The 14,874-nt window shown below is 32.5% G+C and overlaps 1 protein-coding gene across 4 annotated transcripts in view; it reads left to right on the top strand.

Annotated features, from left to right (window-relative positions):
• Nucleotides 1–13,978, top strand: part of CPSF6 (cleavage and polyadenylation specific factor 6) — a 32,899-nt gene extending 18,921 nt beyond the window's left edge. For 2 of the 4 annotated variants that reach the window (XM_029953534.1, XM_029953532.1), the window contains 2 exons: nt 2,296–2,485; nt 9,111–13,978. In XM_029953534.1, coding sequence (XP_029809394.1) covers nt 2,296–2,482 — 187 coding nt within the window. In that variant the 3' untranslated portion in view covers nt 2,483–2,485; nt 9,111–13,978. Of the gene's footprint in view, nt 1–2,292; nt 2,486–9,110 lie in introns of all 4 variants that reach the window. The other 2 variants (XM_029953533.1, XM_029953531.1) reach the window with 1 other exon arrangement.
• The last annotated feature ends 896 nt before the right edge of the window (nt 13,979–14,874 follow it).

The following is a 14,874-nucleotide window of genomic DNA, read 5'->3' as shown; positions in this document are numbered from 1 at the left end:
ACATTCAGGAACTGTGTGATAACCTGCCTGTCTTTTTAGCTTCACTGTGTACTTCTTCCTTGCTCACTATTCTCTAGTCACAGTGGTCTCCCTTCTCTTTTCCTTGAATCATTAGCACTTAACCACCTCACAGGTTTTATACCTTTTTTTCAAATTTATAAATTTATTTATTCATTCATTTAGAGAATGTTGTGCATGAGTGGGGGAGGGGCAGAGAGGGAGAAAGAGAATCCCAAGCAGTGCAGTGCCAGGTGTAGGGTTCAAACCCTCAAACGGTGAGATCATGACTTGAGCCAAAATCAAGAGTTGGACGCTTAACTCACTGAGCCACCCAGGTACCCAACACTGTTTTTATACTTGATATTCCTTCTGCTAGGAGCTCTTTTCCCTGCCTCTTCTTCGGAAAGCTGGTTTCTTATCCTTCATGCCTCAACTCCATCTAACTTCCAGGAGAGGTCTTCTGCCGGTTATTCTGTCATGTTCTTTTATAGTACTTACTATAATCTATTTTTTATTCACATTTCTCTCCTCTAGAACATGTGTTGGAAAAGGAAAGGGGCCATACCTGTCCTGTTCACTACAGTATTTCTAATGACTAAACAGTGTTTGGTACAGGATGGGTGGTAAATAAACATTTCTTGAACAAGGAAGTTAGTTATCTGTTCTTATTTTCTGATTAGGTAATTCCTTTTTTTAGCAGTGTAGCTAACCTTGAAATTTTCATATTTGAACGGTAGATCTTTAATTTTTATCTAATACTTATAGGTCTGTCTTTAGTGTACTCTGGTGTTAGAGTCTTCATTAAGATCAGGGAAAGGAGCTTTGTCATGGTCCCAAGCTTCCTAATTACTACCTTCATGACCCAGTTAAGGATCTTTATATCTGAACAAATGTGTCATAGTTGGAGACCATACCTTACCTAGTCTTCTTTTTAAATATTTTGCTGTTTTTTTTTTAATTTTTTAATGTTTTTTATTTATTTCTGGTACAGAGAGAGACAGAGCGTGAGAGGGGGAGGGGCAGAGAGAGAAGGAGACGCAGAACCGGAAGCAGGTTCCAGGCTCTGAGCCAGCTGTCAGCAGAGAGCCTGACTCGGGGCTCGAACCCACGAATGTGAGATCTGACCTGAGCTGAAGTCGGAGGCCCAACCGACTGAGCCACCTAGGCGCCCCTTCTTTTTAAATTTTTTAACTCCAAGTAAGAAGTGCTTTCTTGATCAAGGAGCTTAGCACCTAATAAAGTTTGCTAAGTCTAGCTGTCTGGTACAAAAATACAAAATAGATGTTTCAGCTTACAGGATGTTGTTATTTCCTTATTAGGAATTTGAGAATTTAGCAGAATTTCTAGAAGTATTTTAGGAAACATACTTTTTGGTTAAATTACCTGTTTTTTGTTTTGTTTTCGAAGACAGCTCATAAAACATTTTTTATTGAATAATAGTGTGAATTATATCCTAGTCTTTTCTAGTGGTCATAAATACTAAGTTTTGAATTCTGTTTCCCACCTTGCCCTCCAGCCACCTCCACCCCTGAAGCAAGCATATGTATTATTAGAAAGTTTCCCGGGCGCCTGAGTGGCTCAGTCAGTTAAGTGTTTGACTCTTGATTTCGGTGCAGGTTGTGATCTCACAGTTTGTGAGTTCAAGCCCCACACTGGGCTCTATGCTGACAGTGTGGAGCCTGCTTGGGAATCTCTCTCCCTTTCTCTCTCTCTGTGCCCCACCTCACTTGCACTTTCTGTGTCTCTCTCAAAATAAATAAAAGCATAAAACATTAGAGAAAAAGTTTCTTAGTGGAGTAGCACTCATGGTGAATCAATCATATTTGGGTTCGTTAATAAAAGTAAAATTGATACATATAGGTAAACCTATAAATGGGTGGTAATTTTATATATTTAAGTCTCGTTGTTGAATAATTTCATGAATTTTATGTCTAAAAAAAACCTCTTCTGTACAGTCTTTAGTTTGAAAGAAATTGTCCTTTGAAATTTTTTTCTCCTTTACTTTTCTGTGTTCCTTCAATAAACACTACGTGTCTGGTGCAGGCAGTTAGATGTACTAGATGATAAGATGTATTGCCCTGGTGTGTCTGGATCCCAATTTGGGAATGACTAGTTTTAAAAATGAAATTTCTGTTTTTATGGGGAGTTTCTTGTTGGGTTTTGGGAGAGGGAGAGAGAGTCTTAAGTGGGCTCCATGCTAAGTCTAAACTAGATTTACAAGGAATGTTTTGCTGTAGGTACTAAACACTTCTATCCACTTATGGAGAGCATTAATCCAGTAATTTCTTTTAGAAGACGTGAACGATCAAGAGAGAGGGACCATAGTAGATCACGAGAAAAGAGTCGGCGTCATAAATCCCGTAGTAGAGACCGTCATGATGATTATTATAGAGAGAGAAGCAGAGAGCGAGAGAGACACCGGGACCGGGACCGAGACCGGGACCGAGAACGGGACCGAGAGCGCGAGTATCGTCATCGTTAGAAGGTGGGTACTCCTTGGACCTGTTGTGTGTAGCAGACGTGTTATTAACAGTAATTATAACTCCAGGGCAATGGTGTATCCAGTATATACCTACATTTTAAATGGTCCAACTACTTGTTCTGAATTTAACCTTCTGGAAACATCTGAGAGAAATGACAGGTAAGTAATGACAAGTAAAAACAAAAAATTTGGCCTTTTATCCTTAAATATTGCTGAGTTAAAACTTTTAGATTGTTAATGGTCTTAAAACAAAATAATCAAGAGGACTCATGTCTACTTCTAAAATCTAAAAATGGGAATTATCATAATTACATAGGTTGCATGTAGGGTGAAATTCAAAATATAGGGAGTTAATTCTCTCCTTGAACTAAACTCTATTCCTAAAACTTTTAAAGAAAACCTAACACTATAATAGTTTATAATACAGGAGGATGGTTTCTTAGCATTCAAAGAGCTTTCATACTTAAAGTATTCTTTAGAAAAGACATTTTCCCTGCCTATAGTTTTTGTTTTAAAATAAAAGAAACCATATCCTTTAATTTGCAAAGAAGATACAAAACTTAATTAAAATGGATTCAGAGTACTCCATATCTAAGAATTTTAAATTGTATCAAATCACACATCTCAGGTTAGAATAACCTTGAAATAACTTTCTTTGATGTTTCATTCATAAATCATAATCATTGTGTCTTTTTTTCTGTATTTTAAAACTATTTCTTGTGTACATTTTTCATAAAGCGGGAAGTTGTGTGTTTATACTTCATTTTCACGTGTAATTTTATTTTTATATTTGTGAACAGCATTTATTCATGTGAAAAATAGGGGGAAGACACTATAAGGTTTGTGCATGTGACACAAAGTTTATTCTGTAAACAAAAAAATTTTCTTTATATGTTGGTGGCATATCCAAATTAAATTAGGCGGAAAAAAAACCCTTAGAGGTAACTACACTTTACACATTTAATTTCCATAATCATGGGGAAACACTGAAAATTTAGTCATGGCAGTCGTTAGTGTTTACATTGTTATAAGCAGAATCAAAGACAAAGGGTATGTAATTCTGTGACAGAATACCATTTTCTTCCACTATAATATATTTTAGCAAATGAGGACCTTTTTAAATAATATTATTTATAAAGTTAGCATGTAAGTCTTATTTTTATGGTATGTAAGCTATTACATTATTTACAGAGCAAGGGCTTTTTGAAGTGAAAAGACTAGTTTCTTTTCTAGCATTTTGAATATGCATGCATCTTGAATATTTATCAAAACTCTAATTTTAAAAGTTTCCGCATATTGAATTATGGAACTTAATAAAATCTAAAAACATTTCTTTAATATGAGGCAAGGTATTTTTCACTTTTAAAACTGAGCTTATTGACATTAATACTGCTTTTGGATGTGCATAAGGATTAAGTGTTGTATCATGTAAATCTAAACACAAATTTAAAGACATAGGGTTTTTTTCCCCCCTTGGCTGGAATAGATCTTAATCCCATTTTATGAAAAAATTCTCAATTCTTCTGGTGCTTGAGGTGAATTATGGTCAGTTTATTACTTGAAATGCTTAATTATATCAGCCATTTCATTTATAGTAAGGTACAGTTTCTACAAAGAAGTTATATTTTTACTTAGACTTTGTCAGTTATCAACAAGCTTCTAATTCCTGAAGGCATAATAAGCAAAACTTGAATACATCTTTAGTCCTCTTTAAGATGAAATGTGCCCATCAAGGGGCTTCTGAACCAGATTAGACTCAAAGTTAATTGATTTCTTCCTGGTTTTAGCTAAACTAGCATAGTTAGCCAAGTAAACTCCTTGAAAAGTCCATTGTTAATTTTAAATACCTTGAATTAACTAACATTATATTCTAGTAATGGGCACACCTAACTATATCATGACTTTGAGTTTCATTACATTCAGACATTAACTATGAATTCCTAACTTGCAAACTACTTTTGACATTTTTTCTTAATCACTGATGTGTACCATACCAGAATTCCCATGTTTTGTTTGTACATTAATCAGAATTGAGTTGTAATATTGTTATGCCTTCATCCAAGCAAAATTTTACATAAGCTTTTCTAGAACAAAAAAATTCTGTTATCCTGGAATATTGTACTTTTGCTATACCAAACAGTATTGCGGATGTAGTTGTGAATTACAGGGGTGGGGGCTAGGATTAAATATATTCAAATGAAAAACTTTTAAACAAACAAAAAACCTATCTGCACATTTAATTATTATCATAATAGGGTCTGTTGGCCGTTTTAGAAGTTTTAAAATATGAGTCCTTTTGAGCTTTCATGTAAATCTTAAATGGACTAAACGAAATACAAGTAACTTAGACGCTAACATGAATGTCAGTAAGTGTGTATATAAATAAAACAATGTAATTTATTATTAAAGTGATGAATGGCTAAAAGGGCAAGTTCTTAATTTAACTGGAAACTTAATGATGTTGGCAAGCTGTTATTGTCTGTCCCATCTTAATTTTTTTGTGTTTGAACTGTTGGTAATGTTAATTGCATTCTCTCATTTAAAATATGTATTAATTTTTCTAAAAGCATTCAGTATCTAAGTTCAAGTAGGTGATATTTTGATGGGAATATCAGTATTGTAAATTTTCAGTATGTAAATACATTGTATTTCATATTCTGTAATTTCTGCCTCTATTCTCAGACCACTCTGAGCAAAACAAAAAGTAGTTCAGTGTTTTAAGATTGTACACTAATAGAAATCATTTTACTTTCACAGTTACTTTCTTTTAGATTTCATTCCTCTTATTACTTGTTTGGAAAAATGCCACACAGCAGATTTTTGTTAATGATTAAGTTTGTCTTTGTGTATAAAGAGTGATGAATCCAGAATATTTTTTAAAATACTTTTTAATCATGCTTTTCCTCACAGAAATATGAGGTTTTACATATTTTGAAATCAATATCCATTTCTTTGATAAAAATTTTAATCATTTTGTATGAGATACAGATTAAATAACTACATTTGTTGTAAGGTTTCTTTTCCCATAGATATTATGATTTTAGGTTGTGTTCTTGCACAAGATTTAGGGTGCTTTTGCAGTCTTTATTTAGTTGATGGTTTCTCATTAATTTGGAAAAAACAAAGCCAAAAGAATAAAAAGTTTTTTCATAGATGGGAAAATGTTTCATATCTTTTAGATGTAGTGTTACTTTGAGGCTAGTGTGAAAATTAAGTTCTCTTTAATTATCTAATGAATTATACTGGTGTTAATGATATTTAAAAAATTATTTCTGCAACTCTTAGGTCATCTGAGATCTGCCTCATATTGTCCAGCCTGTGTTTGTGTTTTCCCATGTATCCTAACTGCTCTGCTTCATCTGGATATGCTAGCTCTCTCCTCTTCTCTTGCTCTAAGTTTCCTTGCTTTTAGTATTTGCAATATCTGACTACATGGCTGTCTTAATTGAAGTGACAAAGGGTAGAAAGTAATCTCTTGAATGGATGTGTAGTGTGGTTTTTGCTCATTGTGGTTTAAGAATATGTTTTGTTTACAAATGATTAATGTTCCCTGTTAAAAGAAAATTCAGTGCCAATGTGGGTCACCTTGCTCTCACCTTCATCTCAGTGTGAAATATACTATCATTGTTTTAGTTTGTAAATCAGATCATTTTGAATAAGTAATGTTTTGAATGAATAGTTAGCATTGTTTAAAGAAAACCTAATAACCAAAAAGGGGGAAGTGTGCCAAATGTGGTATCCAAATTTACTAATTGCCTTCTGTGGTAGTGTGTTTTAATCCTCAGAGGAAATTCTAAATCACATAAACAGCTTATTTTGAAAAAATATGTTTGTGAAATTTAGGGGCAAAGATGAGTTTTCTTTGTGGCGAAGTTTATTTTTATAGTGAACTGCCTAGAGCAACAATCCTGTGTATGTTTTATAGTGTAATGAAAACATTAGTTAATATGAGGTAAGTACTATATCCACAGGTAGAAAGAAAGAAATACCAAATGTTGTGGTAGTAAGGGAAATTTTGTAAATATCTCCAATAAGCAGAATTTTATATAATATGTTTTAGTCAGCACAAGAATTTTGATTCATAAGAGTTAACTTCTATTCACATCTACTTCCTGTTTCTCTCACTGCTTCTCTATTCCTCACCTTAGGGAGAAATTTTCAGAAGAGAAAAGTGAATTCTATTTCACTGAGTTAATAGAAGCATATTTCTAAAATTGTAGTAGAATTCTTTTATTCAACATTAATTCAATTAATTCTTTTAATTCAATATTAATATGAAAATCTATCAAAGAACCATGTCGAATATGTATTTGAATCTTACTAGAAAGGAGAATTTGCCACGAGTTTAGGAATACTGATGCTAAGAAATTTTCTTAGATAAGTTTCTAACGGAAATGCTCATAATATGAGTTGTTAGTATTGTCTTGATCTTACATTATTTCACAATACAGGTGCTTCTCTGAATTGAGATTTTACTTAACACTTTATATACTTCATTTAAGAGCTTTAGATTCCATCTGTCTTAATTCTTACCAACTGTTTACAGAGATCTTCCTTTTATAACTGATAGCTAAAACTAGTAATTGTGTACAGGCTTTGATATTAACATATCTGACTAAATGGTATTCTGAAAACATAAGCATTGAATGTATTTGTCACTTTTAAGCTTCTTTTTTGATATCTTTGTTTATGTAGATGTCCTAGAAATTTGAGAGTATAACATGGGATTGGATTATTGGAAATGGGTTGTATTGCCTTCAAATTTGCTTCCGTTTGAGATTGTAAAATTTGTGTTTCCAAATGGATAAATGTAAAGTGTTTAGAAATAGAAATAAAAACTGTCAGACTATCCCCCAGATTTTATGTCTGTATGGTGAAAATGAGAGACTTAACAATAGTAAAAGTCTACCTATGAAGTATAATCAAGCAAAAGATGAGTGAATTTGTCCTTCATAAAGGTGTGTGTTATGATTTCATAAACAGGATTCTCAACATTAGTTGTAGTATAATTCTCCTTTGGAGTGATGAGTAAGATAAAGTTACAGTGTATGCCATATGTTCTCTGCAAGGATTGCATATTTTTGTTTTGCTAACTGTGACTTTAAATAATTTTTCCCTCTTAATGACCAGATCTCTTCTCTCTCATATCACAACAAAAAGATTAGAGAGAAAACATACTTTTTTAGTAAATCGATTTATTAATTTCCCAGTAGTGCATTTTTTAGGTTAGAGCATATTTTTTATCTTTAATATCAGTTTTTCTTTTAATGCATTGCAAGGAATAAAAATAAAACATATGAAAGCTCCCTTTCTAGATTTTTTTTCATGAAAATAATGCTTACAGTTTCATCAGCATAAAATAAAGGTACGATAAAAGGTAACTTATTAACAGTGGCTTAAGTATCTCATTGAAAAATATGGGCAAATTGAAATTATTTAAAAGAAAAAGTCCAGGATTATAATATCTGGTGGTGTTTTTTTTCTTTTGCAGTTGTAAAATTTAGGTTTTCACTGCTAGGCACTGTGAATGCATATGTATATCGATGCTCTTAAGATGCTTACAGCCTAGTTGGGGAGGAAAGGACATAAAATACAACACTTATAGTTGTGACAGTATTAATTACTCTTAATTATGGAGCAGAAAGTATTTTCCAGTACTTTTATGGCAAGAAAATATCACTAAATACTGTGCCCTTTTACCTCTCACTACATCATCTTATTGAAATGCTCTCTTGGAATTTATATTTTAAGTATCTGGTATTTCAGTGATCACTTACATCCAAGTTAATTGAATGCTTCTTTTGTGAACCTCTAGCTGAAGTTTTTGCATATTTATGTATTCTTGAAATTTTAGTTTATCAAATTTATTGGGTTTTTTTCTCTTTATGTGAGTTTTCAATGAGATTATTCATTGTAGATTCTTATTTAGTTTGTTTTGGGTTAGATTATCTACACATTAGGTATTTCAATATAGGTGGCATAGAGTGAAAGTAAAGTTAATGTTTTTAATTTGTATCATGTCTAAAGATTTGTATGTGGATGTCATATTTATTTAAATGTGCATACTGAGCTATATATTTATAAATTATATTTATAAATTTTGTAACATGGAACAGTTTGATTTATAACATTTGCAGAAGTTCCTGTATGCTGTCAAATAAATACAACTAATTTGTAAAATAATTTATTGCATTTTATATTCAGTTCGCATTTAATTGTTAATGAGTTATATAGAATTGATATGTGGGTGAATGAAAAATATTCACATTAAAATCATTCAAACATTTCCATTTATTTTGTAGTATGCATACTTTAGAAGATGACTTCTAAATGTTTTCCATCGTCACAGAAACAGCAGCTGCTATATTTTCATTTCTGTTTCAGTCATTAAATTGATAAGGCAGTAATAACTAAGAATGAAATGAGAATATCTCAGTTTTAATCATCACATAAATTGGGAGCATTTCTCCATCATAAAGGCAGCTACTGTTTCAGTTAACTTTTATTGTGTTAGAATACGTTAACAGTGAAGTAGATGCACGACTTGTGTATGTATAGTTAAGCCAGCGTTTTTCTGTGTATTATGGGGAATAGCAAAATCTACATCACAAATTTTGACACATTACAGCTGAAGGAAGAGGAACACCTTCCAAGACAAAACAGTCTTCATGGGGGAAAAATGACGCTTGTCCAGCAGTTTGCTTCTTGTGATTGAACTGAACCTGTAAGGATTCATGGATAAAATGAACAGGAATAGATCTGCATAAATAAAGCAAATCTGCATAAATGGTAACCAGTAGCTCTACTTTTATTTTTTATGTTGCTTAACTGTTTTATTTGAAGGAAACCTGTGTGATTTAAAAAAAAAAGTTATAGCTTTTGCAACTTTATTACTGGTTATATACATTTGGCCATTATAATGTGCAAGCAATTGGAAAAACGTCAAGTAAATGCTTGTTTTTATAGTAGTTTGTTCTTGTTAAAAATGTTCATATGATAATGTCTGTAAACAGCACCTCTTTGATTACAATAGATGTAGTGTTGTAATAAACTGTTCAATGGGGCTGATGTGTAAAGCTGTTCAAGTTATTTGATGTTTACACCTCAGGGAAAGTCTTGTGTTCAGCAATATCTAAAGATAATGTTACTATGACATTTATACTGTCCTTTAAAAAAGCATTGCAATAGCGTTTTTGGATATGCACCAATCTAATCTTGGCGTTCAGTGAATTAAACATACTAATTAAGTGTCTCTTGCCCTTGATTTTGATATTAGAATAGGTGATTACATGGATATTTAATATTTCTATATTCTGCTTTTCTAGCTGTTTTTACCTAGTTAGCTTGTGATTTTGCTGAATGGTATGTAAACTTGTAAAATTTCACAGACATAGCAATCCAGTCAATGTGTTAGGGGTCAAAAAATTTTTTGTGGTTTTAACATTTTAGTAAAAACCCATACGTTATTTGCTACAGTAATGCAGCTTAATTACAACACAGATGTACTGAAACGCTTAATTGTAAACTGCTAGCATTGAAGAAATATTTTGACAATTCTGATTTGATGCGGCAGTTATTTGCTGTTTTCTATTAATAGTGCTTGTGGTTTATTTTTGAAGCCATGAGCAATGTAAATATAGCCATGCAGCAGACAAATGTGAGTAAGGAGAGCATTTAGTTTTATTTTCTGGTTACTATAGATTTTGGAGGGGCGTGATGCTTACTAATAACGAGTTGTATTCTCCTGTATGTGTAAATGGGTGATTATAGGTGTACACTGTCACCACAGTTTAAAGAATCTTGTGTGTATTCATGCAACCTTTTGATTCATGCTAGAGTTACTTAATCAAAGATTTTTTTCAAAACTGCCTTGCATACAGGCCCACATTAAAAGCACTTGGCTAGCATGTGTTCTTAATTGCAAAATTACCATAGGCAGTGTCAACTTGATTAGACACTTTTATAGGAAGGTCATTCCGAATCACTAATTCAGAAGTTTGAGTTGAAATCCTAAGCAAGTTAATTTGTTTTTAAGATCTGATTATCTGAGGGATCTGGCAATATACATTGGTTATTTAAAAAGATAGCCAAATTTCAGGACAATACTTAAAGTATTTAGGTACCCTAGATATTATGTCATGTGCAACTTGTCGAAGTCCTCCAGAGATTTGCACTGCAGTTCTTCACATTCATTTTGTCCACTATCACACTAGTTCTTAAAAATTACCCATATTATTGCTCGTTTTATTTTAAAACATTTTGTGATTAGAGTATTTGTGCATGGGATCACTGGCATTCATCAGAACTGTTTGCTCTCAAAATTTTCAAGTGTTCTATCTTGTTGAAAATGCAGTTGCCTTTTTAACATTATTTTGAGAGTTGTGTCAAAATCAGTTTCCTTGTTTTGTGCATAGGCGTTTTGTCATTCCTTAGCTTTATTATTTTTAAATTACGATGCCATAATGTGAAGTATGGACATACGTATATTACAATGGAAATTAGTTAATAGTAAGCTTAAAAGGTAAGTAAATGTCCATGAGAATAAGATACTTTCTGACAGTTTTAAAATGGAATTATAAAAATCTAACCGCTTGAACTTGAGGTGAAACTGGAAATTTTGTACTAATTCAATCCTTCATTTACCTTTTCATTTTTTATCAGTGGAACACTTTAATTGCTCATTCTATTTCACTCTTCTCCCTATGTGGCTGATCTCATTACGTGACTTTTGTTGCAGATAATGTGAGTGTACTAGAATTGTTTGCTGCTAGTCCTTTGTTTTTAAGTGATGTCAGAAGGAAACAACTTTGGTTTGGACCATTAATTTTTTTGTCTTTTTCTACCTGATAACACATGAATGTATAGCAGTAAAGGTGAAAATTGCAAGCCTTGTTTTATTCTTCATACCCCTTCTGTTGTTTATGGGCTAATGTTATTCAAAACCTCTTTCTTTCTTTCTTTTTTAAACATGTAAAAATAATCCAAAGAGATAAATCATTATGTACATCACCAAAAAGAAAAAAGAAAGAGTTTCAGAGACTTTTTCCTTTCTTAATAATAATTGTAGTGAATATGAAAACAAACGAGTTTAACTTTGAACCATAGACATTTATTAGTGTTCTGCAGTGACATTCCTTTCAGCCAGTAAAGCTATGAAGGACTGATGCAGCACCTCAGTGGTGCTTCTGAAGCAACACTTCCAATCACATGGGCTGCTTTTAGTTAAAGGACATATGTTTTGGAAAGGATATTCCATTGTAAATTTGGAAGTGTTTATTTTGTCATTTCATATTTTGTCATTTGCTATATTTTCATTAGCAAGATTTGGAGTAGCAGTGGCTGTTGATCACAATTTAACCCATTTAATAGCCCCTTTACATAAACTTAAGCAGTTAACCACAATTTGAAGTTCACAGATAACTTATGGATTGTAGCTTAAGGTATTATTTTCATTTAATTCTCCTGTGGAGAATATTGCTTTGTTTTTTACTAGTTTAAGGTCAGTTCTTAAAACAAACACAGGATTTTAATGAATGTTGTATAACATTTTATAGTGGAAGGGGAAAATTGTTGGAAGGGTAGAGACTTCTCTTTCCCTCATGTATTTAAATGTGCCAATAACCTAAACGTACTGTTTTATACAATGAAATGCTACTTACTACAAAACTTTCTGTTAGAGTGCTCTCAATATTTTGGTTTTCATACCTAAGTGATCATTGCATTTTCTGTATTTTACAAGATGGTTCCAATTTTGTGTTTTAAGCTTCAGCCTGTTACTTTAAGAGGAAGTTTATGTTTTGATTCTTTACTGAGAATACAGTATTGAGAGTTTTACTGTTCGCCAGATAACTGCCTTTTAAATTTTATTCATTAAGTTCATTTGCATCCCATAGCCGTCTGTAAATGTTTCCTGTATGTACTTAAATGCACGCTTATCCATTGTACATATTAGACATTTTTTTGTGCTAAAATATATTAAGTGGGATTTTTGTAGCAAAGCATTCTATTTTTCTGTTTCTACTCTGTATGTGTGTGTGTTTGTTTTGTTTTTGTTTTTGTTTTTACATTAACCTTCAGTTTAAACACTGGAGTATTTATTTCATTTTTTAGCAACTTGACTCTTAGAAGCCTTAGACTAATTTTGTAATAAATATTCAACCAAAAATTATAAATTTAAGATGTGGCCTTACATATAGCATTCCTTGTGTTTGTAATGTGAGATTTTTGATTAGAGAAATCAAAAGATTCTAAATTAAAGTTTCATTGTAAGTTAAAATAGAAAATGTGTTAAAATGTCTAGGCTTCTGGGAGGAAGTTCTTTTACTCTTCTTTCTTGGCAGTAGAAAGAAGCAGTATGGATTTTTATGAATATTCAGGCAATTGTGTCCAGTTCAGATACGTTTGTCTTAACCGATGTTTCTTTAAAATTTCAGGTTGTTGGCATTCACTCTTGAGTATGCAGCTATTGTGGTTTTTGTATGGGACATATAAACACTTGGTTAGGTAAAGACTTCCTGCTATATTAACATATTGTAATAGGAGTCTTTTAAAATATTAGATAGAATTTAATTGAAGTCACACAAATCTTGAAATGGTATTAGCAGATAGTAAATACTACAGAAAGTTTTTCATGTGGGAGCATCTTAAAACTCTTGCCATGGGTGTAAATGTTTTGCATTTATTTCATAATTGGACAGACCCTGCATTTAGTAAAAACATTTCATTTTGAAGATTCGGGTTTGTTTTTTTTTTTTTTTTTTTGGTCACATTGTTACTGCATAACACTTCTCAGCATTCTGTAAGTTAAATTATTTTGAAATACAATGGTGAATTCATGTTTATTTTTTTACTTTGAAAATTGTAGTACTCAGGTGGTATTTAATGGGAAAGGATCCTTGGGGTAAATCATAATGTATTCTAAGGAATGCATCTATAACATTGATGACTTTAGCCTTAAAAAAAGGTCTATTCGTACTCTTCTTCCTCTTCATCCCATGGTATATTAGCAAAGTAGTTTACAGCCTTGTACAGCCTTATATAGTTGTTTTACAATTTTTAATGGAAAGCCCTTAACAAAAAAGAATTGTATCATATTACCAGTATCCATAAATTAACTGAAATCACGGTTTGTAAATAATTTGTCTAATACCAGAAGGCCAAAGAAAGTCTTAAAATTTTAGCTATTGACTCTGGTGACTTCACGATAAGATTTCTGTGCAAAAGGTAAGGTGATATTTGATCAAATAGACATCTTTTTGGTGTCCATGAGAACTAGACTTCCATATTAGCTTCTATTAAAAAGCTCATTCCATTTTATTAAAATGTTTGTAATTGCAATTTTGTGTTTAATGTTTATTTTCTGTCTTTTCTTTCTTTAGCATTTAGGTGACTGTTCAGCAGTTTGCTATATGGCCATTGTTGGCCTTAAACTGCACTAGTAACAAGCATGGTATTTATCTTGTATTGAAAATAAAACACAGTTTTGATAATACTTTACAGTTTGTCCTTTTGTGTGATTCATAATTTAACCATTGTGTCTGGTTTGAATAATTCATATCTTTTTGGCAATATACAGTATGACAGTGATTAGACTCTTGTCTGTATTTTGTGTTTAAGCCAGCATCCTAGTTGGTGGTTATTTTCTTCTGTCTTGACATTTTGATGGTCTCTAAAGCAGATGATTCGGATCCTAAAATTAGGATTTAGAAACCTAAAACAGTTTTAGGCTGTTTTATTCTCAAACCTAAGGTAAGGTTCAGATAACATTACTAGCTTGGAGACCATATAGAGTACTTTTAAACAGTAACAAATTGTGATTTCAGTAAGGATTTGTATGCTAGGTATTAGGCCCCAGATTTCTCACTGTGTGCTTCAGAGTATGTTGAAGGTAAGTATAAACAGCTCTAGCCATATGAGGAAATAAGTTTCCATTACTAGGATCTGTTTCCACGCCCCCCATTAATATTGTGGTTTGGGTTTTGTTAGTTTCCTGATTAGTCTGTTACATGTTTACATTTTGAAGAAGATTGCATGCATTGATCATCCTTTCATTGAGTTAATTGAGACTCTTGCAGAGAGTATTTGAAAGAAAGATTATTAGGAACATTTTTTTAACCTTATGCCATGTAAGACTCCATAGCAGTCAGTCAAGGCCTGATTTAGTGAAAGGTGGCCTTGTGGACTGTTTTTTTTTTGTTTTTTGTTTTTTGTTTTTTGTTTTTAGAGAGCGTGAGTGTGGGAGCAGGGGAGGGTAGGGGAAAGAGAATCTTTAAGCAGGTTCCACACTAAGCACGTAACCTAACACGGGGTTTGATCAGCCACAACCCTAAGGTCGTGACCTCAGCCAAAACCAAGACTTGGACACTCAACTGACTGACCCACCCAGGTGCCCC

This window comes from Suricata suricatta, chromosome 10, assembly GCF_006229205.1.
Source record: "Suricata suricatta isolate VVHF042 chromosome 10, meerkat_22Aug2017_6uvM2_HiC, whole genome shotgun sequence".
Lineage (NCBI taxonomy): Eukaryota > Metazoa > Chordata > Mammalia > Carnivora > Herpestidae > Suricata > Suricata suricatta.
This window is presented reverse-complemented; position numbering and strand designations above follow the sequence as displayed.